Source organism: Pteropus alecto, unplaced genomic scaffold, assembly GCF_000325575.1.
Source record: "Pteropus alecto unplaced genomic scaffold, ASM32557v1 scaffold95, whole genome shotgun sequence".
Lineage (NCBI taxonomy): Eukaryota > Metazoa > Chordata > Mammalia > Chiroptera > Pteropodidae > Pteropus > Pteropus alecto.
Window position 1 is genome coordinate 11,567,819 of NW_006441071.1, and position 25,845 is coordinate 11,593,663.

At 36.5% G+C, this 25,845-nt stretch overlaps 1 protein-coding gene across 1 annotated transcript in view; it reads right to left on the bottom strand.

Annotated features, from left to right (window-relative positions):
* UHRF2 (ubiquitin like with PHD and ring finger domains 2) overlaps positions 1-24,338 on the bottom strand; it is a 67,751-nt gene extending 43,413 nt beyond the window's left edge. Inside the window, exons 1-3 of the mRNA XM_006918366.3 lie at positions 23,846-24,338; positions 18,063-18,296; positions 9,061-9,320 (exon numbers count right to left, since the gene is read on the bottom strand). Of these exons, the coding sequence (XP_006918428.1) occupies positions 9,061-9,320; positions 18,063-18,296; positions 23,846-23,998 (647 nt within the window). The 5' untranslated portion in view covers positions 23,999-24,338. The remainder of the gene's footprint in view (positions 1-9,060; positions 9,321-18,062; positions 18,297-23,845) is intronic.
* Positions 24,339-25,845: the final 1,507 nt, after the last annotated feature.

The following is a 25,845-nucleotide window of genomic DNA, read 5'->3' on the forward strand; positions in this document are numbered from 1 at the left end:
GCCTAGATCTAATAGTTCTAGATCTATGGGAACATAGAATTCTATGCAGAGCTAATAAGAAAAAGGCTTTTTAAAGATTGTTTTTGGTGTTCTTAAAAATGAAAAACCTGTAGCCAGCTCAACTGCTAATTATAACAGTACTCAAGTCTTTTTAAATATAGGCAATCCCCAACACACTATATTCCCCCTGTCCCATGAGGTTTAATGTATGCTTGAGGAGAATCAGTGCAAACTGGTCTAAGCAGCTGACTTCTTCCAGCATTTGCACTGAGGAAAACTGTGCAGGAGACTGTATGAAACATTTTGGGAGGTACTGGAAACTTGAACAACTTCTAAAATAAGGGCTCAAGATATCCCCAAAGACCTGAAGCACAGAGAGGTAGGAATGTATCAAGGCCAATTTTACCTACACTATGCTGAGGGCCAATTTTATAACTATGGAAGGATAAGAGTAGGGTCCTTCTTTCTCTTGTATTATGTGACCTCTTGTTCTCTGAACCTGAAGTCAAGGTATTCTAATATAAGCATAAGATAAATTATTCTAGTTAGCTACTTTGCATCCCTGAGAGTTTAGAACTACTTTGGTGTTATAAAGTCTATATTATCAGATAAGCCTTAAATATCCCTAATCTTAAGTTTCCCCGGCAACACTTTGATTGCTCCAAATACCCTATGGATGTCTTTTAGAGCTATCCTTCAGAGGACATGCTTTTGATTATCCTTAACTGTGTGGCATCTTGGCAAAAACCAATTTCATTTTCAATTGACAAAACAAAATGATCATTAGGTAAAGTCTGGGGAATTAAATTTCAGGAAAATTGATTAAGTACGATTTAAAAAATAAGTTTATTACAAAATAGTAAAACTACATTTTCTTGGGTGGCTTATAAGCTAACTAAGAATTTTAGAAGACTCAAACTGTATTAAACAAAGTAGTATCACTGAAAGCTTCCTTCAAAACATGGCTTCCTGGTGCTAATATACTTAAATAAGGACACCATTCTCTGGAGGCATGTTCTAGGTTTAGCAAATCTTTAATGTCATACCACATGCAAAAAAAAGCATTTCTTATTCTAATGGATAACATTACTAAGTTTCACACCTTAAATGTAAACTCACTCACAGACAAAAATAACTTACTTAAAACTGCTTACAGTAGCACTTTACATATTACATGGAAATAAATCTCACTTCTGGAACACATTAACAATGCTGGATAACTATTTTGAAAATAGTGAAAACATAATTAGGTTAAAAAATATCTATGCCAAAGATAAATCTGTATTATTTAAGAGTACTTACCAAAACAACCTGGCTTTATTAATGAAATAAATGAAAACCTGTAAGTTGATTCTATTACTACTGGGTACTTCTCAAGGTTACTAGGAAAAAAGAATGTAAGTCAGGTAAATATTTACAGAGAAAATTAAAGTGGAAAGAGATCAAACTAAACAAAAAACTTACCAATAAGCCAAAGACTTGAATTCAAACCAAATTCTGATTCTAATGCCTGAACTATATAGCCTGTAAGAGAACCAGTACTCTATATACGTAACAAGCCACTGCTGTAGTACCTATTTGAAAAGCAGATTCCTGGGCCCTATCCCCAGGCCCTCTCAATGCAGAAAGTGGGGGTGGGGTTTGGTGTCCCTCAGGAATTTGCATTTTAAACACCTAACCTGGGTGAATCTGCAGTGTTGCTGACCACCTTTTTGAGAAACACTAACATAAAGAGATAATGTATGATTCTGAAGAGGTGAAATCAACAGTTATCTGTTAAAGTCATTTTTCTAAGCACTAAGTAATCTTATTACACAATAGAAGGGCAATGGTAAGGTCACAGACCTAACTTTCTTGGTCCTTCTTTTAATTATCATCCATTCAGAATGCTGCAAGTCATAGAAAGTTAGAGGAAATATTCTAAGTTTTGGTTTAAAATAAGTATGTTAGTAACAATCAAGAAGCAATGGGGAAAACTAGTCACTGCATCAGTGGCCTGGAATTAAACATCTCATTGTACGTCCCTATATGCAAGATCAGCATGACACTTTGGCTTGATTAAAGAAAAATCTACTCCTTTTCTCTCATTAAAACCTAGAAATTATTACATTTTGACACTGCTCAAAACATTTTTGGGACTCTTTTAAAAACAGATCACTATATCAATACATTCAAGAAAATCAATTTTTTTACTTGATAGGAAAAACTATTTTTATCTAAATATACTACTTGATTTAATTCAGAATTGGCTCCCTGACTTCTATTGGCAGTAGCCATAATTAAAGCTACTCAAAAGCATGTGCCACAGGCTGAGAATATCTCAAAAAATCTTAAAGAATGCTAGAAGCTATGATAACATTATCTTAAGACATTTGCCAGATGAGCTTTTAGTTATAGCCTAGCATAAATTACTCTCCAAATCCTAAGTGCTATTATGACATCTGCATTTGATTTCAGTACTATGGTAGAGCCTTGACACTGTGCTAAAAGCAGCAGTTTAATCTATTTGGTTTGAAATTTTGTCAACACTAATGAGCTATGGATTCTTGCCACAGGAAAAAAAAAAAACACTCAGGCGTTTATGGACAGGTACAGAACCTTTGGTTTAAGGTATGTGTTCTGTGAAAGCATCATAACTAGAGAGATTGACAGAAAATTTCTAAATTATGTAAGCAACCCAATATAGTCTATGTAAACATTTTATAATATTTTATAAGTATGCTTCTCTCAAAATGAGAGAGTCTGGTAGAGTGGTTGCAAGTATGTCTTTTTTCAATCCATGTCTATCATTTATTCATTAGCTGCCCAACAATGGGCAAGTGACTTAATCTCTCTAAATTTCGGTTATTCCTACTTTACACATAAAAAGTATCTACTTCATTAAGTTTTTTAAATGAGGATTACATGAGGTTATTCAGGTAAGGTACTTGTACAGTACCTGGCATACAGTGTTATTTTAACAAGAGAATTACTGGATTAAGCTACTATATTTTTAATAGGGTACTCTGGAATTATTTAATAAAAAGTCACAACAAAAAGAATCTTTGTTGCTGAGGTAAACTGACAATTCTATTTTAATGTGAACACTATAGAGCATGGAAGATCATATAGTAATTTTCATGTCATTATGAAAACTCAGCAATAATTTACTCATGTTTAAAGATTTCAACTTAGCAACATTAATTATTAAGATACGACAGAAATAACTTTCATATGCATTTTCCGTCTTTAAATATATACTTCCTTGTTCAGACAAGGTGTTTTCTAGCTTAATTTTCTTTTATAGAAATCAGCTAAATTTTATAAATCAAGATCTCTAAATTAGGCCACTAAATTTAATAAAGCAATTAAAGAAGGCAAATCACTAACAAGAACAATATTCCCAAATTCACCTTTTCAATTGGCCTGTAAGATTAAAGGTACATGTTGAATTTTTAGAAGCAAGAGGGTATCAGGGGAGATTTTGAGATCTTGTTTAACACTATATCCAATTCAGAAAGCTTAGATTAGAAAGACTGACTCGTTTATTTAAGAGCCTAATTTAACAGAAAAACCAGGACTAGATCTCAGAACAAATATTCAACCATTACAGAGTACTTTCCCCCACTCAGGCATTTACCAACACATCATAATAGATAAATTTACCATAAACACATTATGGACATTACTTTGTATGCAAAGTTAGTACAGATAAAAACTGCATAGTGAAAATGGTCCCTCATTTAATGTCATATACAGATCATTTAGCTTGAATGAAATATAATTTCTTTTAGAAAAAGACTTAATTCTAATAATTTTGTCTATATGGATACAAAATGGAAAAATCAACAACCCATAGACCACCTAGAGATGTACTACAATAAAGATACATACTCAGACTCATTAGGTATTACATATCATCTTTAGCCTTTAATAAAATATATTTACTATATTTAGTTGAACTATCATTATCAACCCCTCTCCCCAATATTGCTCTTTAGTAGCTGGTGCCTGATAACAACTGGTAAGACTAGACTAAAGGCAATCAATGAGTGGTTCTCAGACATGAGTGTGCATCACAATTACCCAGAGGACTTATTAAAACAGATTCCTGGGCCACCCCCAGGGCTTGATTTATTACGTAGAAAGTGAGCCCAAGAACTTGCATTTCTAACAAGTGATGCTGATGCTGCTGACCAAGGACTATACTTGAGAATCACTGGTCTAAGACAGTGGTTCTCAATCATGGCTGCACATTAGAAGCACAGGGGAACTTTTGAAAACACCAATGTCTAGAGGTCCCTTAGATCAATTACACCATAAGTTCTGAGAGTAGGTCCTTGGCACTATTATTTTTCTAAAGCTTCCTAGACAACTAATGTGTAGCCAGGGTTGAGAACTACTGTGCTAGCTAATTAAAAGGAATCTAAACCAAGCCCACTGAGAACAGATGTTTCTTAGTACAAAAGCAGAATAAGGATTTTAGCCTTTATCTGCTGATAAAGCAGCCAAGTGATAAGTATAAAGAGTAAATTCAATAGGGCGGCCTCAGTTGCTTACATAACTAGGGTTTAACCAAACAGAAGAAGCTGTAAGTGTGCTGACTGCTTTAAATCCCAAAAAACATCTAGAACAAGTCTTTAGAGGTCATACAAAATAGTAAACATTTGACGGCAACAGAAGTGTAGGCTACTACCAATTACATGTACCATGTTTATTTAGGCTGAGTGGAAATATTGCGTATTGGTTAACTCTGGGACTCTGGAATAAGATCATTTAATAGATGTGAACTTTTGCAACTTAGATAATTAAGCTTTGGTCTCTTCATATGGGAGCTAATGTAACTAACATTATATTGATGCTAAAGATTCCATGAACATGCACATAAAAAGTTAGCTCAGAGTCTGGCACACAAGATTTAACGTAATCTAAATTGCTGTAAGCTATGCCATAAACATATTAAACTACTAGAAATGCTAAGGAAATAATTGTCCTTTCCTAAGTCTACTTCTTCCTTTTAGTCAACATCATTTCTCTTCATCACAATGGCTTCAGGGTCTCTACTGTTACAAGATTAGAGTCATAGCTTTGTGAATTCAGATGTTAGGGCTCTCGAAAGTTTTAAACCAAATAACTATAGAGAGAATAACTGATGGGAATCAACACAACTTTTAGAAAGCTATGGAAGTATACAGTACAAGCTTATTATGAAATAAGGTAAAATTCGATGTTCTCTCCTTTTAATTGACACTCAACCACTGCATGATTTATAATTGCCTATATTACCTTGACATTTGCTCATTTCTAAATACTTTCCCTTTTATGCCAAAATACCACTAAAAATAGAGGTTTCAATCAAGTATGGTCTCTCTCCTATAATAACGGCAGGAAAAAAGATAGCTCTCCTCAAAGCCAAGTTGTGTATGTCCACTTTAAAACCTTAAGGAGGACTTAAGAATCATTTAGAATCTAAATTTCTAAAGTCTAAATATTTCTACTGCCAACTCTTTCTCCCCAAGTACTTACTAGATTAACTAAGTTCTAAAAATACAAGGCCCTTGCTAAGACAAAGATGACAACAGATGAGTGGTACAGAATAGCAATCAGGAAGAAAACACCACAAATATCTACTTCGTACTATGCACTTTGATGTTAATTCCAAATTTGCTTTATACTATTTACAGTAAGATGTGAATCAAAGCTGAGAAGCCTCATCTAGGCCTTATGACTGATAAAATCTTCACAAGAAGCCCTCAACAATTTAGTCTGTGTTCATCACAGAATCTACAGGAGAGAGACACTTATAATAAAACTCAAAAAACATTTCAAACCAATCTCTTAACATAAAGTGCTTTTTATGAACTTACAATGTTTATCTCTATAATTCTGAGGAAAAGTGGAGAAAGATTAAGAAATAAATGATTTCCTTTATATTTCAGAACAATGTCCACTACCAGATTTTATTTGGCCTTTTGAGGGTTGTTTTTGAAACCTCTCTACCTAGTAAGTAACATAAATGTGTAACACCTATCATTTCTCAGAGATTAAAAATTGTTTTTAACTCTGCTCTGGTTAGACTGGGGATTGAGGATGCAAGAGTATATGTGCTTATTTATCTTGTTCTGGGCCAGCAATTGTTTTAATGAGGTTCACTGCAAAGACTGAGAATTCATCTGGTCTGGTAACATGTTAGATCTGTCGGTCACTTTAAAAATAGCTTTAAACAGTGCCATTTAAAATTGACGGACACTGCATAGCCCAAAAGAATTCCTGACGCAAGTTCCCTGGTTCCATGTACAATTCCTTCCTGCCTTGGCTAAATAACAGCTTGCTCAAATTGCACTGCTGCACTCAGAGGTTTGGAGATATGATTATTAATGAGGCAGATTAATTTTCAATTTATTTTCAGAGATTACTTTCAACTTACTCTAGGTAGGAGAAAAATGGAATTAGTTCATTGAGGGTAATAATAATACTTAATCAATATTATGAATGGATTGGGATGATAGCCTATAAGTACTTAAAGTCCATTCAGTAATTTAAAGTGCAAAAAGTTATCTGAGAAATACTGTCTTGGAAGTAAAAGTTATCCTGAAGTCAGAAGGCATCTAATCCAATAATTCTAACCTTATAAATTCTCTTTGCAATGTAACATGTCTACTAATTCTCCCAGTCTATGCTGGAAGATGGTCAATGCTTGTTTCCTGCCAACTTCTCAGGGTGGATTATTCTCTATCTTCAGTGATTTGACTGGTAGGAAATTTAGGTTAACCAGATCTTACCTTCTATGTTGTACAGAACTTCCTTCTAGACGGAGCTTTTAAAATATGGAAGTTATCATGATCCAAGTCTTTTCAAGCTAAGTATTTAGTTCCTTCAGCTACTCTTCATGATGGTTTTACATTTTTACATTCTGGGTTCTATTCTGAAGATGCACCAGATTGTGCTGGTATTGTTCTTAAAACACAGGAGATGAAAAATATTCCACGTAGTAGGGAATAACCAGCCCAGTACACTGGGCTTGTTCTAGAAATCTAATAAAGCATCCTTACAATGTAACTATTTGATAGCCACATTACACTGACTCACTTGGATTTTTACTCAATAAAAATCTCTACTTCTACTGCATAAGCCATACACTCCTTAAGCTCTCCTTAATGCACCCTCCATCTAAGGAAGAACCTGTCTAATAACTTACTGAAAACAACATGTACTTTGCAATAGTTTTTTTTTTAAACTTAGTTTTCCAATAACCACAAAAAATGAAACTTTAACAGGATTTGTTATCACACCCATATTGGGTCACCATAATTCTTTCTAAAGTGCTTACACCACTATCGTTATTTGGGACTCTTATTTAGAAGCTTATCTATCTTATTTATCGTATAGTTAATTTTACATAGTCTTTTTCTCTTTTTAAAGGTATGAATGACATTTACCTACCACTAAGCTTGTTATTTTTCATTTCTCAAAGAAAGTTCAGTTATCATATCTTTAAATTGCCATCAGTGAAATATTTAATTTCATCATGTAAAATTATTTAAGACATCATTTTAGTCCTCTCATTCATGCTGGCTTTACCAACATTCATTCTAATCAAGATAAATTTCTCTTTCATCAGAAAAGTAGCCAAATAAACACTAAGGTACTGTGATTTGTGTGCTTTAATATTATACCAAACTCAGGCTTATCCCTTGGCGAGTCTTATTCCCAAACTAAGAGCTCCTAAAACTGCAAAAATTTAATAAACTTTCATTTAGCGTTTAAAGTTTTTGACCCCATCTCTATGCTGTGTCATTCCATCCAATATTTTTTGCCAAACAATAACTCCTTTATTGCCCATCACAGAATCAGGTCACAGATCATTTTCCTAACTATTCTGTTCTCCAAGAAATAAAACGCAAAGCAAATCAAGAACTCTACTTGTTGACAGTAGATATGCAGACAGCTAAAGTCCCTCACTACTACAGTATCTTGCCTCTTTGCCATGATGTTAAGAAACCCAGAGACTGCTATCAACACACCAATTATCTCAGCCTCGATTTACCAATATTGCCAGTCTTGGCCAATCCCAGATCTTAATATTCATTCTAGCTGTTGGTTCCATTACCATCTACTATGGTAAAAAGCAGGATGAAGGCTCATTTGAAATAAGCTATGTTGGCAAATTAGCCACAACCATTTAAGAAATATTAGAAAAGTAAAAATTAAAGGGCATCTACTTTTGACCCCTTTTCCAGGTATCCTGAAAAATATGAGTTGATAAAGTCTTGTATACCATTTCGTGGTAGGAAAAAATCACAACCACTTTAGGATCTCAAACTCGTGCTCATTAAGCACTTGGTAGTATATTTTCCATTCATATTAAGGCATCATTTGACTGAGGACTTAAGTTCACTTAGTGTGTTGAATAAATACTAAATCTGTCCCAACTGTAACTTTTAAATAGGATTTTGAAAATAGGTAAAGAAAACAAGTCAGTGTTAGAATCAAGGCAAGTTCTTAATACTGGTTTCATATAAACATTTAAAAACATTTCATTGGGGGAGGGAGACTGGGGAGTTACTGCTTGGTATGAGTTTTGGGGGGTGGGGGAGATAAAAATGTTCTAATGGTAGTTGTGGTAACACACAATCCTGTGAATACACTAAAGAACAGTGAACTGTACCCTTTAAATGGATACACTGAATATGAATTATCTCAAGCTGTTTAAAAAATATTTCAACCTCATGCTAACAGCTATTAATCTAAATGTTATTACATATTTTCTAAAATATTAAAATAAATATCAAAAAACCTAATAGAGGAAGAAAGGGAGAGAAACCCTTACATATTAAATTAAAACAGATATTAAGATACTGAAAACAATAAACCACTTAGAAGCCAGATATGACTGAGTGTTAAAAAGCCCTTATTATATTAAAATCGTTAAACAAACAAAACAAATAAATGGTAACAGACTGAACAGACCCCTAAATGATTTCTTCAGAAAGACTGTTATTTGAAAACAATCTTGAAATGGAAGGCTTTGCTTCTATAAACAAAAACATGAATGAAGTCCTCAATAGCATGAGCACTTACTCATCATACTCGATATGATAAATAACGTCTTCATCAGCAGCAACAGAGTCTGAATTAGACGTAGAGGGTACATTGTCCAATTTATTTGTGTTCTCTTTGGAATTATGATTTACATTCCCATTAGTCCTTTTACAAGAACTGCCATTCTTCAGTGGAGTTTTGCCACGTGAATGTCCATCAGAAGCTCTAGTAACACTATGTACACGTGCTTCAAACCAAGCACCAAGGCCGACATCTCTGGCATCCACCAATTCATTTACCTAAAAAAAGTTTAAAATGAGTTAATGAAGCTTAATTTCATCTACGGCTTCAAAAACTTTAACATAACTCAAGTTATTATAGTTATCATGGTTAACAATATTTACAGCTACTTATGCTTAAAGTTATTTCAAAGATTAGATTAAAACTATTCTTTTTTGGATCAAATCTGTTATTTACTAGTATGAAAATTAACTTTCCTCCAAATTTCCTTCAGTGAAAAAGGTGTGTTCTTTAACTACTCCCATGTCTACATTAAACTTTCAAAAGTTTAATTCTTATGTACTCAAGAATGTTCTGGCAAGAAATTCGGTAAGAATGTCGCTAACAAAAAGCTAGACTTTAAAGTGTATGAATGTATTATTAATTTGTTCCATTAATTTCTTCAGATTCCTAAAGATTACTGTTTTCTGGTTGGACTGACTATAAGTTAAGTATTAAACAGGAAATAAAACAAAAATGAAGGAATTATGCACACGTACAAAGGGAAGAATCTAGTGAACACATCTATACAAAATGGGCTAAGTTCTACCACCAGTTAATAACTCACTAACAAATGCATTATTTAGTACTTCAAAGAACAAAGGTAAAACAAAAAGAACAGAACTATAAGATGCAAAACAGATGTAGTCAAGTCTAGAAGATGATCCAGAATTAAATTGTGCAATCTGACAAAAGGAAAACAGTACAACATAAGTTAAGAGTTACTATATGGAAGCCGGTTTACCAAAAAAAAAAAAAAAAAAAAATCCTCCCCTAAAATATTCTGAGGAAATTAGTCTAAAGGTCAAGGCCCTTTCAAGAGCAATAACCAAAAGATGTCCTTTCGACTTTTTTTTTTAAAGCCCCTAAAAGAAAAAAAATGCCATCACTAATACTAGATCATCACCTAATCAAGCTGGCTCTTCCTGAAGGTGTAAGAGACCACTTAAGGTATCCAAAAGAATTCTGACAGATGGAGCAGGGGTGAGGAGGCAGAATATAATAAAAGTTAAATACCCACATGTCAGATACTATGCAAGGTTCCTTTACTTAGGTTTGTCTAACTGTAACAACCTTAATAATAATTCCTATTTTATAAGATAAGGAAACAAAGGCTGACAAGTTAACCTGCTCCAAGTGAAAGCTAATGAAATGTAAAACTAGGGTTTGAAGATATCTTGACCTTGAAGCTTATGTTCTTGCTACTATATCATGAAGCTTAGTGACAAAATAGGTAACTAGAAACTTCAAAGGTTAAAAGACAAACTTAGAAAAAAGGTATTAAACATATAAGGTTTCAAACCACCAAGCTAATAATATAGAAGGTAAAAGTAATACACACAAAACCAAAAATTATCACTACCAGAAAAGGTACAATAGTCTACTGAAGGAACATTGTAGCAATGAAACATCTTGAAAGACAAGGTTCAGTGTAACATAAGAATGAAGAGGTAAGGTGAAATGGAAAAGACCTGAGGGTGAACCAGGCTAGACATAAATAATCAGAGACAGAACATTGTATATGTTGCATAAATTAACTCATGCATTAAGTGGACTTTTTTATTCCAATAATAGTCAATGACAAGTTTAAAGCCTTTCATTTTCTTATAGGCAGCACCAGTTAAAACAAAAAATAAAAATGTTAAGGTTATCATATTTGCAGAATAAACTGAGGCTACTACTCCTTCACAGTAAATCAAAACATTAAGAGGTTTCATATAACACTACACAATTATTCTAGAATAGAATGGAACATAGAGTTGATACTAAAACGGTATCAGCAAAACTATATTCAGCAATATAAACCGTACTACGGAACGGTAAGAAGTACAAATGAAATAATTTTCATATCAGATATAAGAAACTAGCATGTAGATCTAGTGTCTGCATAACTTACTATTTGGCAATACAATCAGAGTTAACAGAAACCTAAGTCGATCTAAAAATACTGCCATTGCTTAAACAAATATAAGAGAACTTATTAGCTCATAAAGGCATTATTTGAATAACCCTTATAACTGGAAACAAGAAGTACAAATTCTATTAAGTATAATTAACCACTCATAATAAAGCATATAAACTGTGTGAAAAAATGCTTTTAAATTCAAAAGTAAAGTTCCTGCACATTACAAAGACAAAGTTTGGCCAAATTTAAATGGGTCAAACTGCATGCAAGAGGTTACAGTTCTTGTAAAGCCTAGGTTCAGAAGATGGTTCAGAAGAGAATAAACTTGTATGATTAACATGAAAACAGGATACTGCCATAGTAACCCAGTTGAAATTAAATGAAAAGTATGTACAAAGCCACAGAATGTACACCACCAAGTGTGAACCCTAATGTAAATTACAGATTTTGGGTGATGTTGTGTCAATGTAGGTACAACAGATGTACCACTCTGGTAGAAATGTTGATAATGAGAAAGGCTATGAATGTATATAGGTAGAGGATATATGGAAAATCTCTGTACCTTCCCCTCAATTTTGCTGTGAACCCAGAACTGTTCTAAAAAGTAAAGTCTATTAAAAAAAAAAAACAAAAAAAAAACTGAAATGTAATTAGACATAAGTGAGCAATAAAAAAGCAGGAAAACAAAAGAGGACAATAGAATATGTGTATTTGTGTGGGGGCGGTGGAATGTCTCAATTGCATCCAGGCTTTAATTTATGGAGGTGACTCACAACATGGAGAGGCTAATGCCACTGGAATAATTACATTTCCCAAGAGAAGGGGGCACTCTATGCAGGGCCACAAAGGAGAAGCACAAGGATTGTTCAAAAGTCAAGGAACAAGGAGAAAGCAAAGCCTAGAGACTAATGCATTTTCCATGTAAATGCCAAGGCAGGGTGGAGAAACAGTTTAGCACTGGCTAATCTGAGTAACACTGGTAGGCTCTGGGGCTATAGGTATGGTTTCTAGTCGTCTGGTACCTGGCCTGGGTGGTTAGAGTATAGAATATTGATTGGTGTGTTGCGTTAGATGGCTAGGATTGTGGCCTCCAGATTGGTTGGTTTGTATACAAAAGGCAGGCTCACTGACAAGTTATTTACGGTCTCTTCCTAGCTATCCCTGAAAGAGGGAGACTATCCTCAGCCAGCAAGCCCTCCCCCACCCCCACTGCACCCCCCAAAAATGTCAAAATATCATAAAAGAGAAAAACACAATTAATGGAGGAGGGTATTTGAGCTGAAAAGTCATGTTAAAAAAACAGCCACATTTAAAGATGAGTCTTTCATGTCCAATTATTTGACATACATACATAATCCTAAAGTATGGAACACAAGGTATCATTAAAGAATAAAATACCCAGCACAAATATTTGAGGATGTATTATACACTGGGTATACTTCTAGGCACTTTTTATGTTCTGTGGAAAACATACCAGCTCTGCAAATAAACAGGTTTGTCCTTGTCTATCACCTACGAGGTATAACCTTGAACAAATTACTTAACTTGTCCCAGCCGCAGCTTCTTTATAAAATACATATCTTGCAATGTATTAGAGATTAGGTTATAAAATCCATCTGATGTGCCAACCCAGCAAGCATGTCACAGCACAAAACTGTCTCCTTCAACTAAGTATTAACATGTTTAATGCTAAGAGCCATTAAAACTCAAGAGTATAGTCTCATTGCCATACTCTGCATAGTAGACATATTAGCAGTTTACTGTTAAATACATTAGCTCCTTTAATAATTACAATACAAAGTCATTCTTATTTTATAATGAGGTTCAAAAGTGAAATACACTTGGCCCCAGGAGATAACACAGCTAAAAGTGGGAGCTAAGCTGAAAAAGGTTTTTCCAACTTGGAACATGATTCTCTCATTACACCATGTTTCTTCAGAGTTACAAATCGAAATGCAATATGGTTCCATTAACATGAAGTTCAGAAAAGAGGAAAATTCAGATGCACACACAGGTTAAAAGTTCTTAAGAGGTTGTTAAATGGATAAAGTTAACAAAAAGCAAAGAAACAATTGTCATGGAAGCTTCAGTAGTAGTTATAACTAGGGAGAAGGGAATTACAATTAAGAGAGTACACCTGGAGGGAAGTTCCTGGAGGTACTGCTATTCTATTTAACTTAGGTGGTGTTTACAGACACTGACTTCAAATTTCAATAAGCTCTACTTTTCTGTATTGTCTATTAAGTTCCATAATCAAAAAGCTTAAATATCAAGAAGCAGAGCTGCATTGCAGACAAGACAGGCAATACTAAGATATCCATGATTTTCTACTTAGTAATTATTAAGCTTCCTCTTTCACTTCCTACACTGAGCATAAGAAAACATTTAAGAAGTTTAACAGTGTCACACACAGAGCTAGACCCTAAAAGCTTACTAGCATCATTCTAAATAGATACTATTTAGGCCAAGATGATAGTCTTTTCAAAGTAGGATCTAATGCGAGTCATATAAAGCTTCATATCCAAAAATCAGAATTAAAATAAATTTAGGTCTCGAAAGTCCACCTTGTTACAGAAAATAAATTACTTCCTAGAGTCAGTGTAATTCAATTTGTGTTGTACAATAGGAATAGATGGACCCAGAGTCTGCACAATCTTCCACAGGCTCTCCAAATGTGATAGTGATATTTAATTCCTCATGATATAGGAAAAGTTCCTCTGCAATTAAGCAAATGTTGCTCAAAGTTATCATATAGGGCAAAAAAAGAATGATACTAGATAATAACTTCAGATTAAAATTTCATTTTAATGTATTAAGTTTAAATGTTTACCTATATCAGTTTTGAGTAAGCTAATTTGAAAATTCACTTTTTGTACCTGTTTATCATGAGGTCCAAAGAAAATTTTATGCAAAAGGGAGGAAAGGCCCCCAAATTTGTTTGCTTATCCAAAAAGAAATTTTAATTATAGAAAGCTTTATGCCTATAAAAGGAAAATCTTTACAAAGCAAAAGTGACATGCAAGAATTCAAGATAAAGGCGGAAAAAAAAAAAAAGCCTCCCAATTTTTAAGTGTTCCAGGAACAACTTAATGAAATTATGATATACTATGTAGAGACTTGCTCTAAAGAAAACAGGCAAAATTCAAAGCAAATTTAAAACAAATTAATTAAAATGTAGCAGCTTCTAAGAGTTTAAGTCAGCCAAAAAATCAATGTCTAATAAAATTCCACGAAGGCAGGGGGCAAAATATGACTTCTCCCAATTTTTAAGTGTTCCAGGAACAACTTAATGAAATTATGATATACTATGTAGAGACTTGCTCTAAAGAAAACAGGCAAAATTCAAAGCAAATTTAAAACAAATTAATTAAAATGTAGCAGCTTCTAAGAGTTTAAGTCAGCCAAAAAATCAATGTCTAATAAAATTCCACGAAGGCAGGGGGCAAAATATGACTTGCTTACTTCTATTTCTAACACCTAATAGAAATATATGCTAGATATTCAAATATTCATTCAACAACTAAATCATCCAGAAATAAGCAGTTCTATATGTAAAAAAGGTCACTAGTCAACATTTCAAATGCCTATAACAATTTCTGAGCTCCATAAAAAAAAAAAAAAAAAGGAAATAAATCTGTGTTAGACTCTTCAACTAACAAGAAAGGCTGGTTTGACTAAACATATTACTTTACAAAGAACAGTAGACTTGAGAATTTAAGTGCCAGGTTTCAAGTGTGTTTCTAAATGAAGAGAGACGAGACGATGTAAAATTTACTTGCCAAATTTGTATAGCTCAGAATTGGCTAAATTGGAATTTGAAACTAAATCTGATGACAAAGCTAAAGTCCTTAACATTTAGTGCTACTTATTAATATGAAATATAAGAGATGTTTAAAAAAAAAAAAGTTAAGAACTAGAAGTAGTCAGCCACAGCACTAACATTGAAAATAAAAAGCAAAGATGCAGTGCGGGAAGTAGTTTCTTATGATGCATTTCTGAATCAGATTGGGGGAAGGGAAGATGGCAAGGTATTGAGGCCTTCACTAAACAGAATTTAAATTGATTAGAACTGCTTAACCTTGATTAATCTCAGATAGCTGGCCCTCCTATGAAAACAATTTCATACCTTCACTGCTCAAAACAAATCAAGTCAAAAGTAAGAGCTTCTAAACTATTTGCCCTTAACCAAAAAGTTAAAAATAATGTAAGATTAATTTAAATTACAGGTGGTTACATATTTACGGACATATGAATATACAGGAGGAGTTATACACGTTTCCTTGCTCTGTCAACTGAGAGCCGTAAAAGTAATAATACCCTAGTAGCAAGGAGCATACCTAAAGTTAGGCTTGGTTTCAAATACCATTCTCCATTTAAGGAACCAAAACTCCTTAAAGAAATGATAGATTTCAGGATTGGAGCAGGAAATATACAAGACGAGCCTGGAGCTCCTAGTGTCAGAAAGTGCTTTAACAAAAAACAACAAAAAAACAAAATAGGGGTATATCAAAGGGACACAGGGGAAAAAATATCCATATTGATGTAAATAAATGACTCGATAAATAAGTGAAGGAAAAGAGCCAAGTCTCTCATGTAGAAAAATTCTCAATAATTTTTGTAGATAATCGGCCCTCAAGGAAGAAGTAATTAATTCCCTACTCCTTAAGTGTGGGGTGCAAACAGTGACTTCATCTCAAATACAGTATGGAAAAGGGTGCAGGGGCTGGGAAGTAACTTCACAGTGAAGATACCTGATAAACACCTCAGCCAGGTGACTATGGTTCACATCAACAGTGATAAGTTACTACTTATCACTAAGTTAAATCTAAGTTATAATTGGTAAACAGAATGTTGATAGTACATGTCCCTATATATGATATGATGAAAACAACTTTATCTCTGTAGTCTTCTTCCCCCAAAATACATAAATCCAGTCTAATAATGAGGAAAACAGATGAATCCTAATAGGACATTTTACAAAATACCTGAACAGTATGCCTCAAAACTGTCAAAGCCATCAAAAAGTGTGAGAAACTGTCACAGCCAAGAGGAGCCAAGGAGATGTGACAACTATTTAGTACAACACTAATGTAAATGTAATGTAGTATCCTAAATAGGATTCTGGAACAGAAAAAGGACTTAAGGTAAAAACTAAGGAATATGGTTTGTAATTGTAACAAATGTACCATACCAATGTAAGATTAATAACAGGACAAATTGGGTGTAGAATACTTGAAAACTGTAGTATCTTCCCAATTATGCTGTTTGAAAATAACATGTTTCTTTAAAAAGGAAACTGCAAGAAAATAGCAACTTAGAAAGCATTAATAACTGAAAGAGGGATAAAATGGGTGATGTAGACAAATGGCAAGTGGGTTTTCAATATTAACAATTCCACCTGAATTGCGAGAACTACATAAAGTGCTATTTAATTTATATACAACTTGCCCATATCATGTAAGTTTATTCCAAACTTTGTTGTTACTGCAATTTCTTTTTCTTGTACTGACTGACTGTAGCAAGGAAAGCTACTGGAATTTAAATAGCCACCTTACTGATTGCTCATAAAGCTTTAATGTTTATTTTCTCAGTTTTTCCAGATATCCATAAGTAATAACTTTGCCTTCTCCAATGTTTACATTTTGTTTTCCTGCCTATCTGTATTAGCTAGCACTTTTAGAAAGATGTTAAATTAACAACAGCATTAACTGGCTCCCATTTTAATTAATGGGGATTATATTAAAACACTTCCTAATAAAACTATCCTGCTTCCTGATGAATTATACTTGATTAAAGTATTCTGTTCTTTTTAAAGTTATAATTTTATTTGCTAAATATAACTTAGGTTTTACATCAATATATATATCAATACTAGTGTGCTTTCTGTCACGTTTTGGTATCAATGTTACACTAAATTTACAAAGCAATGGGAGGCTTTCTTTTTTTATGTTGTGGGTCAATTTAGGTAACACCATATTTATCTATTCTTTATAGATTTAAAGCAATTCATCGGTGTAGCCACCTAGGCCAGGTACTTTTGAAATATAGCTCTTTGCCAATTTTCTTGATTCCTTCCATATTTATGGATCTGTTTGCATCTTTCCATAGAGAAATTAAACACAGGAGATGTAGGAAAAGGAGATATCAAGACAGTGCTACAGTACTTGGAACAGTATGGGCACAGGTATAGATGAACAGACCAATAGAACAAAACAGTTTGGCAGTATCCTGTGAGTAAACAACCAGCACTTCTATTTTTTAGGTAAAAATTCCTAGAGAATTCTTGAACACATGCACCAAATTACACATAGAAGGTTCAAAGCAGAACTATTTAAAAGTTGAAAATGGGAACAGCCTAAATATCTAATAACCATAGATTAGATATATATATTGTGGCATGTTAGCAAAATGGAATAATGAAAATGAAAAATAAAATACAGTTCTATGCATGAGAATCTCTCAAAGTTGAGAAAAAGTAGAATTCCATTACATAAATCTAAATACGTGCAAAACAAAACATATTGTTTAGAGATACATACATTAGTAACCCTAAAGAAAAACAAGGAAATGATCATAAAAGTCAGAACAAGTAGTTTACTTCCTGGAGAGGGAGATGTGTTCTGATAGAGGCACACAAGAGGCTTTAAAAAGGAACTAGCATCATTCTACTTCTTAACCTTGATGGAATTACACAGGCATTTGTTTTATTATTTAGACTTTATATGTAAAATGTGTATGTACAGTTTAAGTAAAGCCCAATCTTTACTTTCAAATGGCAGTCAATATACTTATTCACAACAACCTGAGGATAACAGACATCTGTATACTCACAACAAGAATTCTAAAGACAACATACCTTATATAGTCCGATGCCAGGATCAATAAGAAAATCACGAGTAGATGTAGATGGCTGACTGGAAGATCCCACTCTCGGGGTTTTCTTCACTTTAGGTGGATTATTAGAACAGGGTTTGGCCTGTACATCAGTCTGTTTAGATGTGCTAGGAAGATCAGGGTCTGGGCGAACTAGTAGCTGAATTATATCATTCAGTCCAACATCATAGTCAAATAAAGTATATCCATTTTCCAACTAGAAAAAATAGAAAAGATTAAAATGTTTCTCTCAAAATGATCTTTTTACATCTTTAGCTACTCAAAGGCCCCACCAGAATTATTAAAATAAAATTCATAGCATTTTGATTTAGTGATCTTGAAACTATTCCTACTACTTTATGGCTTCTGATGTTGACATCATCTCAGGACCTCAATAAATTAAGAATCATTCCATACCAACTACAAGGTATACTAATAGCCACTGAAATGAAAAAAAAAAAAAAAAAAATCATTGCTGTTGTGACTCCAGATTTCTCATCAAGTTTTATTTTAATGAACAGTGCCTCAATCAACTGCAAGAAAGGTAAATTCTGAAAATGAATTGTTTTATGGCCTTGTGTTCACAAAGACATTAAGTTAACCATTTTCTTTCTGACTGTCAGCAATTAAAAATAATCAAGCAGGAAAAAACAATTCAAGCAGAAATAATTACAATTCTTGCTCATGCTATTCCACTTGTCTGTTCTCTATCTATTTGTAAAGGTTATCGAATTGTATCATGAAGTCTTCCAGGATGAATAGTGAATAAATTATCTTGCAACTTACCCATATTTTGGCAAGGTCTCTGTAATGCATTAGATTGTGTCCATCCCCTCATCCCCTGCCCCCAATAATTGATATCCTAATTCTAGGTATCTCAGAATGTGACATTTGGAAACAGGATCTTCACGGAGGTAATCAAGTTAAAACTAGGTTATATGGGTGGGCTCTAACCCATTGTGACTGATATCTTATAAAAAGTTGAAATTTGAACACAGACATGCAGAGGGAAGATGTAAATGTATAAAGAGAGGAGACAGACACAGGACTGGAAGGATGCATTTACAAGCCAATGAACACCAAAGACTGCTAGCAAACACTAGAAGCTAAAGGAAGCAAGAAAGGATTCTTGCCTAGAGCTGTCAGACAGAACATGGCCCTCTGCTCATAACTTAATTTCAGATTTATACCCTCCCAAACCCTAAGACAATAAATTTGTTTTAAGACACCTAGGTTTTGGTACTTTGTTACAGAAGCCCTAGGAAACTAAGTCTCCATTTTGTTTCTTTATGAAATTCAGTTGGCCATTTCACAATGATACAATAAGTAAACTAAACTCCTTCAAGATCAGAACTATCATTTCCCCAGAATCGTTACTAATTTAATCACTGTTCATTTCCTCCTCTTTGTATGTAATACCTGTCACCATCTACAACTCTATCACAATAAGACAATGTTTGAGAAGTCAACCAAAAGGAAGGAAAGTCTGTCCCTGAACGATATACTATTGAACCAGGTAAGTAATTTTAATTCAAGTGGCCCAAGAACACACCTAGCACAATCCTGCACATTACAGGTGTTCACAATTGTTAAACAGAACAAGGGATCAAGAAATTCACAAATTTTTCAGTGGAGGAATTAAATTAGACACTATTTCACATGTTGGTTAATATGCTTATTCCAATAAGCCAAAGGAGACTCCCAAAAGTCAGTAAAAAGATAAGCCCTTATAGAGATGGCAATGTTAATACTGCTTACCTTATTTAAAAAATAAACAAACAAGAACTCCCTTTAATCCTTAACTCCTGGAGAAAAAAAAGGAACAAAAAACTACATTCACACCTTCATTCTGACACTGTCCAAGAGCACCCCACGAGCCCCAAGAAAGAACGCACTAATTCTGGAACAGCTGAAAAAACACAACTTGATTAAACATACAACTGCCGCATATTATGACAATGATAAAAAATAGAAGTATTTAACATAGAAAATAAACTCTACAACACAGAACATGCCAATTAACAGGTAGGCATTTCCCAAAATGAAGATAGTTAAAGTAGTGAAATAATTGGAAATCCAAAGTGTTTCCATAAACACTTTCCATTGAAATTTGAGGTACAAGAGTCAGAGGGACCTTGAGGGCATTCTTATACTCAATCCCTTTGCCTAGCTTCTACCAAGCAATCAGTAAGAGTAAACACAAGCTGCTTCAAGGGGTACTCAGTCTGAAAGGAAAAGCAATGTCTGAAAGTCAGAGTGAAACAAACACTAAGCATATTAAGGCATGAATGCCTACAATGGAAGTTAGGCCCACCTTAACATGTAACCACCTTTCCTCTAATTATTCACGCTTACTATGAGAGCCACTTTAACAGATTATCCATTCCCTTCCCTAATTCATAGGTATCCAGTTTTCCTAAAAGTTATCATCCATTGCACAGCAAGTTCCACACAGCTAAGTGAAGAATGTTGGAATGATCTGTTACTTGAAAAGCATTGAAGTTCGCCCAAATTTAATGAAAGTGCAGACTGAAAGTTACTTGTCACTTAAATTTTGCTGAATGGGGAAAAAGGGATTGGGTCACTTAGAAATTAGAGTTTCAGACATGTAACTATAGTCCATCAATGTCTCATAGCAGAAAATGTTTGAGAACTGCCATCTTAAAAGATGGGGGCTGCAGGACTTATAAAACTAGAGAGGCAGACGGTCCTACAATTTTGTTTTGCCAGACTGCATTCTTGAATTTTTATTGGACTGAAGGAAGAAATTCCAGCTAACAGGAAGAATGGTAATAGTGATGCAAGGGAAAACTAAAAAGGAAACACCAAGAGGCAGTGGCTGAGAAGGCAGTGGGGAAGTTATTCCCAAGAGGCTAGTGATTACCATGCAAGTGGAGGGCATTAAGTTAGTAACATTCATTTATCTTTCACATCAGGTATATAATGTAAGAATGCCTTGATAGCTTAGTGTTTCTCTCTCTAAATAGGCAAACATTTTTACTTTGTGTGAAAACAAAGGGCCCCAGGAGGAAAAGGCAACTACTTGGTTTTTCTTCAGCTGTTTCATGCCCCACATCTACCATCTATTCTAAGTCTATCCCTAAGTGGTACAAGGAAAAGAAAGCAAGCAAAGTAGAGAATCTTTTCAAAGTAGGAAAAGCTCTGGATTCTCAAAAGATATGAAAAACTCAATCCCCAGGGTGCGTCACACTCAAACCCCGGGAAGAATATCCAAATGAGGTTACCCTACTCTAACTAGAATTTACAGTCCTGAAAAACTGCTCCCTATTTTGACCCTCAAAAGTGGAGTCAATTACACTGCTTCTCAAATTTAATTTGCATACAGTTCACCTGGGGACCTTGTTAAAATAGATTCTACTTCAGTCTGGTGTGAGGCTCCCAGGTGATACTAATGAAGCTGGTCTTACTGATCCATGGACCACACTTTGAATAGTAAGAAACTAGTAGGAGAATGACTACTCTTTAACTTTCATTTTCAAACTCTGGTGTTCATCAGAATCTCCCATGGGGTCTTGTTAAATTCAACTACTTGCAATTCTGGGGTGAGCTGAGCATCTGTAATAAATACCAACAAGTGATTCTAATATATATGAAAAATTAAAAGCAGCACACCTAATAAAAATGGTGAAAAGGGGGAAGGAAACCACTTACATTATAAGACACTGTAAATTTGTTTTTATATTTTTCACCATGTGGCAGTAAATCATCTTGAGAAAGGGGGGCCTTTTTCTAATAAGAATAAAGGCATTTTACAGTATAGGAGCAGCTCTGTGATACCAATCCAGTAGTTGCCTGCTGTAGACACACTACCCTGTGCATGGACTGTAGACTCCCAAGAGGAAAGGAGAATGGAGATAATCACTGCCATGGCTACTTGTAAGCTCATAAATTAGTAAACCCAGCTGGAGCAGTATCTTCCTTCCATCTCCAACTCAATGGAGCACCAAAGGTCCATTCCTCATCCTTATTGGTTTATCACTGAGCTGAAGAAATCTTAGTAGTAAGTAATCAACTGTGCTGAGGGAAGAAATACGAAAAGTTGTTATCCTCAACTGTTTTGCCCTGAACCTGGAACCAGCTTCCTGGTTTACTGAAAGTCTACTCTGTTGCCCTGAATATAACCCAATCTCTACCTTTTCCCCAAGACATCCAGGTGCATATTTTCTTTTGGTATAGTTGATAATTAGGCTTTAAGGGTGTTGCCCAGAAATACATTCTCATGTGTTATTTCTATCACTGGTGCTGAAGTCACTAAAGTGTCCCAGGAATTCATGTATTATTGTTCTTAGCTAGAAAATAAAATTCAGGAGACAATTACATGCTTCTTACCTTTGACAAATATATAAAAAGATATCAGCTACTGGTAGCGCAGCAATATAAATCTACACAGTGTTTACTACACACAATTATTTCAAAAGCAAAGTCTACAACAAACCTGAACAGCTGTTTTTATTGCAAGTCAAACACTAAAGGATCAATATAAACCGGCTGCAAGCACATATCAAAGATGCTATTACATTTATTTAAAGACAAATTAAAATATCCCCTGGCTCACTCTCTCAGAGTTTAATCTTGTTACTTTGAAATTTCTGGGCAGTTTTAGAAGGGTAAGTGTATTAAGGACAGAAAATATTCCTTTCAAATCCTTTGTGGCTGTAGGAAAACGATCACTACCAAATCAAAGAAAGCTACATTTATTTCAAACAACATGATGGGAGCCAAACTGTGATCTATCAACGGGAAAAGGCCAACTTTTTTAGTGGATTAACTTTTTTAAAAAGACAAAGAAAAAGACAAATAGGATGAGTCTGGGTCAAATCTTTAATGGGCCAGACCAGGGCCATACCATACAACTACTACAGACGCTCAAAGACACCGCCAAAATCACTTTCACCCTCAAATATGTACCCCTGGCTATACTCCAGTTACTGTGTAAAAACTTGGGGGACTATTAGAAGGTGAGAAGAAAAGCAAAGTAGTCTTTTACATTCCTTTCCCTTGTAGCCTACAATAACCCTCTCTGGTCTGTACTGGGCAGTTTAAATCTGGTCCCGGGTTACATCAATAGCTCCTTTAGCCCAGGTCTCTAATCTCCAAGACAGATCCAATTCTAGGAGAGGAGAGGGAGGGGTGCCATAAGTTCTGGAAACCCTGCGAATCTTCAGTGTTTACAAATCTCTTCCACATGAGGAAGTAGAGCTAGGGTTCTTGTGCCCAGAGCGAGCAATGTATAAGTTTTCTCCTCTATTTGGGAGCTGGGAGCGCGGAAGAGCCACGGAACCGATGAGAGCCGTTATCTGGCTAAGCTCTGCCGGGAGCCAGAGCCGCGAGCCCTCCCCACCCGCACTGTGGCATGGCCGCCACAGCCCGCTAACCTCCCCGCCCTCCAGGAGCTCCTGACCCGGTTGAGCGCGGGAATCGAGGGAACCCAAGCGCTCTGGCGGGCTGTTCCTGCGGCTGCTGCCCTGCTGAGCAAGGGCGGCGAAGTCGCCGTGCTCTAGGCGCCCCCACCTCTGACCCAGCCGGGCGCACCTGCACTCGGGACTGACGGGGACCCCTCTGCGCCCCCTCGTCGGGTCCAGGCCCGCACTCCTGTGGCTCAGGGGCTGCCCACCCGAAGTGGAACGAGGAGCAATCTGCGCGCGCGGCGCACTAAGCCCTCTGGCCCGCCCAGCCCACGCGTCCGAAGAGGCGCCCCGCTGCCCTCGCTCGGGGCTCCCGAGGGGTGCAGTGGGCGCGTCTCACCTGCTTGCCCCGATAGAAGAGGCGCTGGCACTCGGGCCGCACGTCGAATAGCGCCCACACCCGCTCACGCAGCTCCTCAATTGTGGCTTTGCGAGACACGTCCTCAATGGTGCGCGTCTGGGAGCCGTCGATGGTGCGAACCTGGATCCACATCTTGGCGCCGGGAGAGGGGGCCGGCTCTGCTTTGTCTCCCCCTGCGCTTAGGGCGCTGCACCCCACCCGGCCAGCGCCGCTTCCTTAGCGGCACCGACTCTCCGCTGCCGGCGGGCGGGCGAGCGCGCGCACAAGCGAGAAAGACTGACCAGACGCCAGGCCCGACAGGCGGCCGCGACTCCTAGACCGCGCACCCGCCCAGCAGAGCTGTGCAGGAAAGGAAACCGGAACTAGTCGGAGGCGCCGCCGCTGCTGCCGCAGCCCCCGCCTCACAAATAGGAAGAAGCCTTGTCTGCACCGCGCGGAGTGTTTACTTATAGAGCTCTAGCTCCCACATGGAGGTCACGGCGCGAACCCGGATCTCGCGAGATCCACGCCGGGCTCCGCCTTAAAGAGGAAGCGGCCCGGGAAGTGGCTATAGACCAGAGGGAACTAAAATGGGCGGGGCGGAGGGGCGGGGCTGCCCAGAGCCGTTACTTGCTCCTCTGCCTGCACCTGGGTACTGGATACCTCGCCCCTAGCCTTCGGGTTTCGAGCGGTTACGAGGCTGCCCACAGGTTGCCGTTTTGGTTCTGGTTTCGGGACCTTGCGAGCGAGCGACTCCTCAGGCCTAGCGGATACGGTTCTGTGGTCTCATAAACACCAAAAATAAGAAACTGACGTTCACATGTATGATCATGAAATGGAGAGTGCGGACAGACACGGCCTAAGTTTCTGAGAAAGCACATAAGGAAATGAGCCCGCACTACCGCGCTCACCGGGACACCGTCCATCACGCGGCCTTGGTGGGGGCGCCCGCCCTGTATAGGCTCCGGGGACCCTTGTGCTTCGCAAACTCGTTTCCCGCCGAGTCCGACCGCTACCTTCGCGCGGAAACCCACTTCCTGGGGTTTCCCGCCGCTGAGCTGGGCTGGGCTGGCATCCTCGGCCCCACAGGCCGCGGGTCCTGCTGGGATCGCCCTCTCCCGTCCGCCACGCTCACACTCGGACATCTGGCCATAGTGGTGTGGGTGCCGCCACCCGGAGGCTGCTAGTCAGAACCGGACGTTTCCTTTTGTGGACCTTACAACTTAGTGTACCTTTGGCCTACGGGATTGCGGAGTCATGGAAAACATTTTTAAAAGATGCAAAACTACACGCCTCCGAAAAAGAACTCCAAATATCCTACTAGGAATAAATTCTTAGAAATAGGCCTATTACCTAACAGTGAGCTTCTTTAAGAAGAAAATATGTCTTCATAAGAAAGCATTTGCGAACATATATATACATAAAACTTGGACTTTTTATTTGCCAGAATCCGTGACTTGAATGTTGAGACTGGTGTTAATTATCACCATAAGGGTGATAATTAACCAATTAATTACAAGTACAGAGAAGTCCGTTATGAAAGATGGCCCAACACGGAAGGGACAGGAAAAATGGAATATGTATGCATATTTCAGGCCTTTGCTCTTGCTGAAAATTTTACATTCACTTGTATCCGCTAAATATATAGTTCGCCTTGTCTGTTTCTGATTTAAGTAAAGCAAATATTGAGTATTCACTATATGTGTAAATGCAATGATAGTGATATGGAAAGCACACATAACCGGTCCCAATAAGGAATAGCTATTCGCTATTATAAGAATATGCTATGTCCTTGTGAAGGCATATTAAGAATTTCTTTTAATCCTCTATTCACAATGAATTTCCGAGAAAGCACATAAGGAAATGAGCCTGCTAGTTCATCTGAACAATCGAGTTCAGATAAGATTTAGAAAAATAAAAATAGTAAAGAATAATTTAGTACTAAACAGTCTGTTGGTTAAAACAGAAATTAGAGATGAGAGAAGGGGGACTAGAATGAT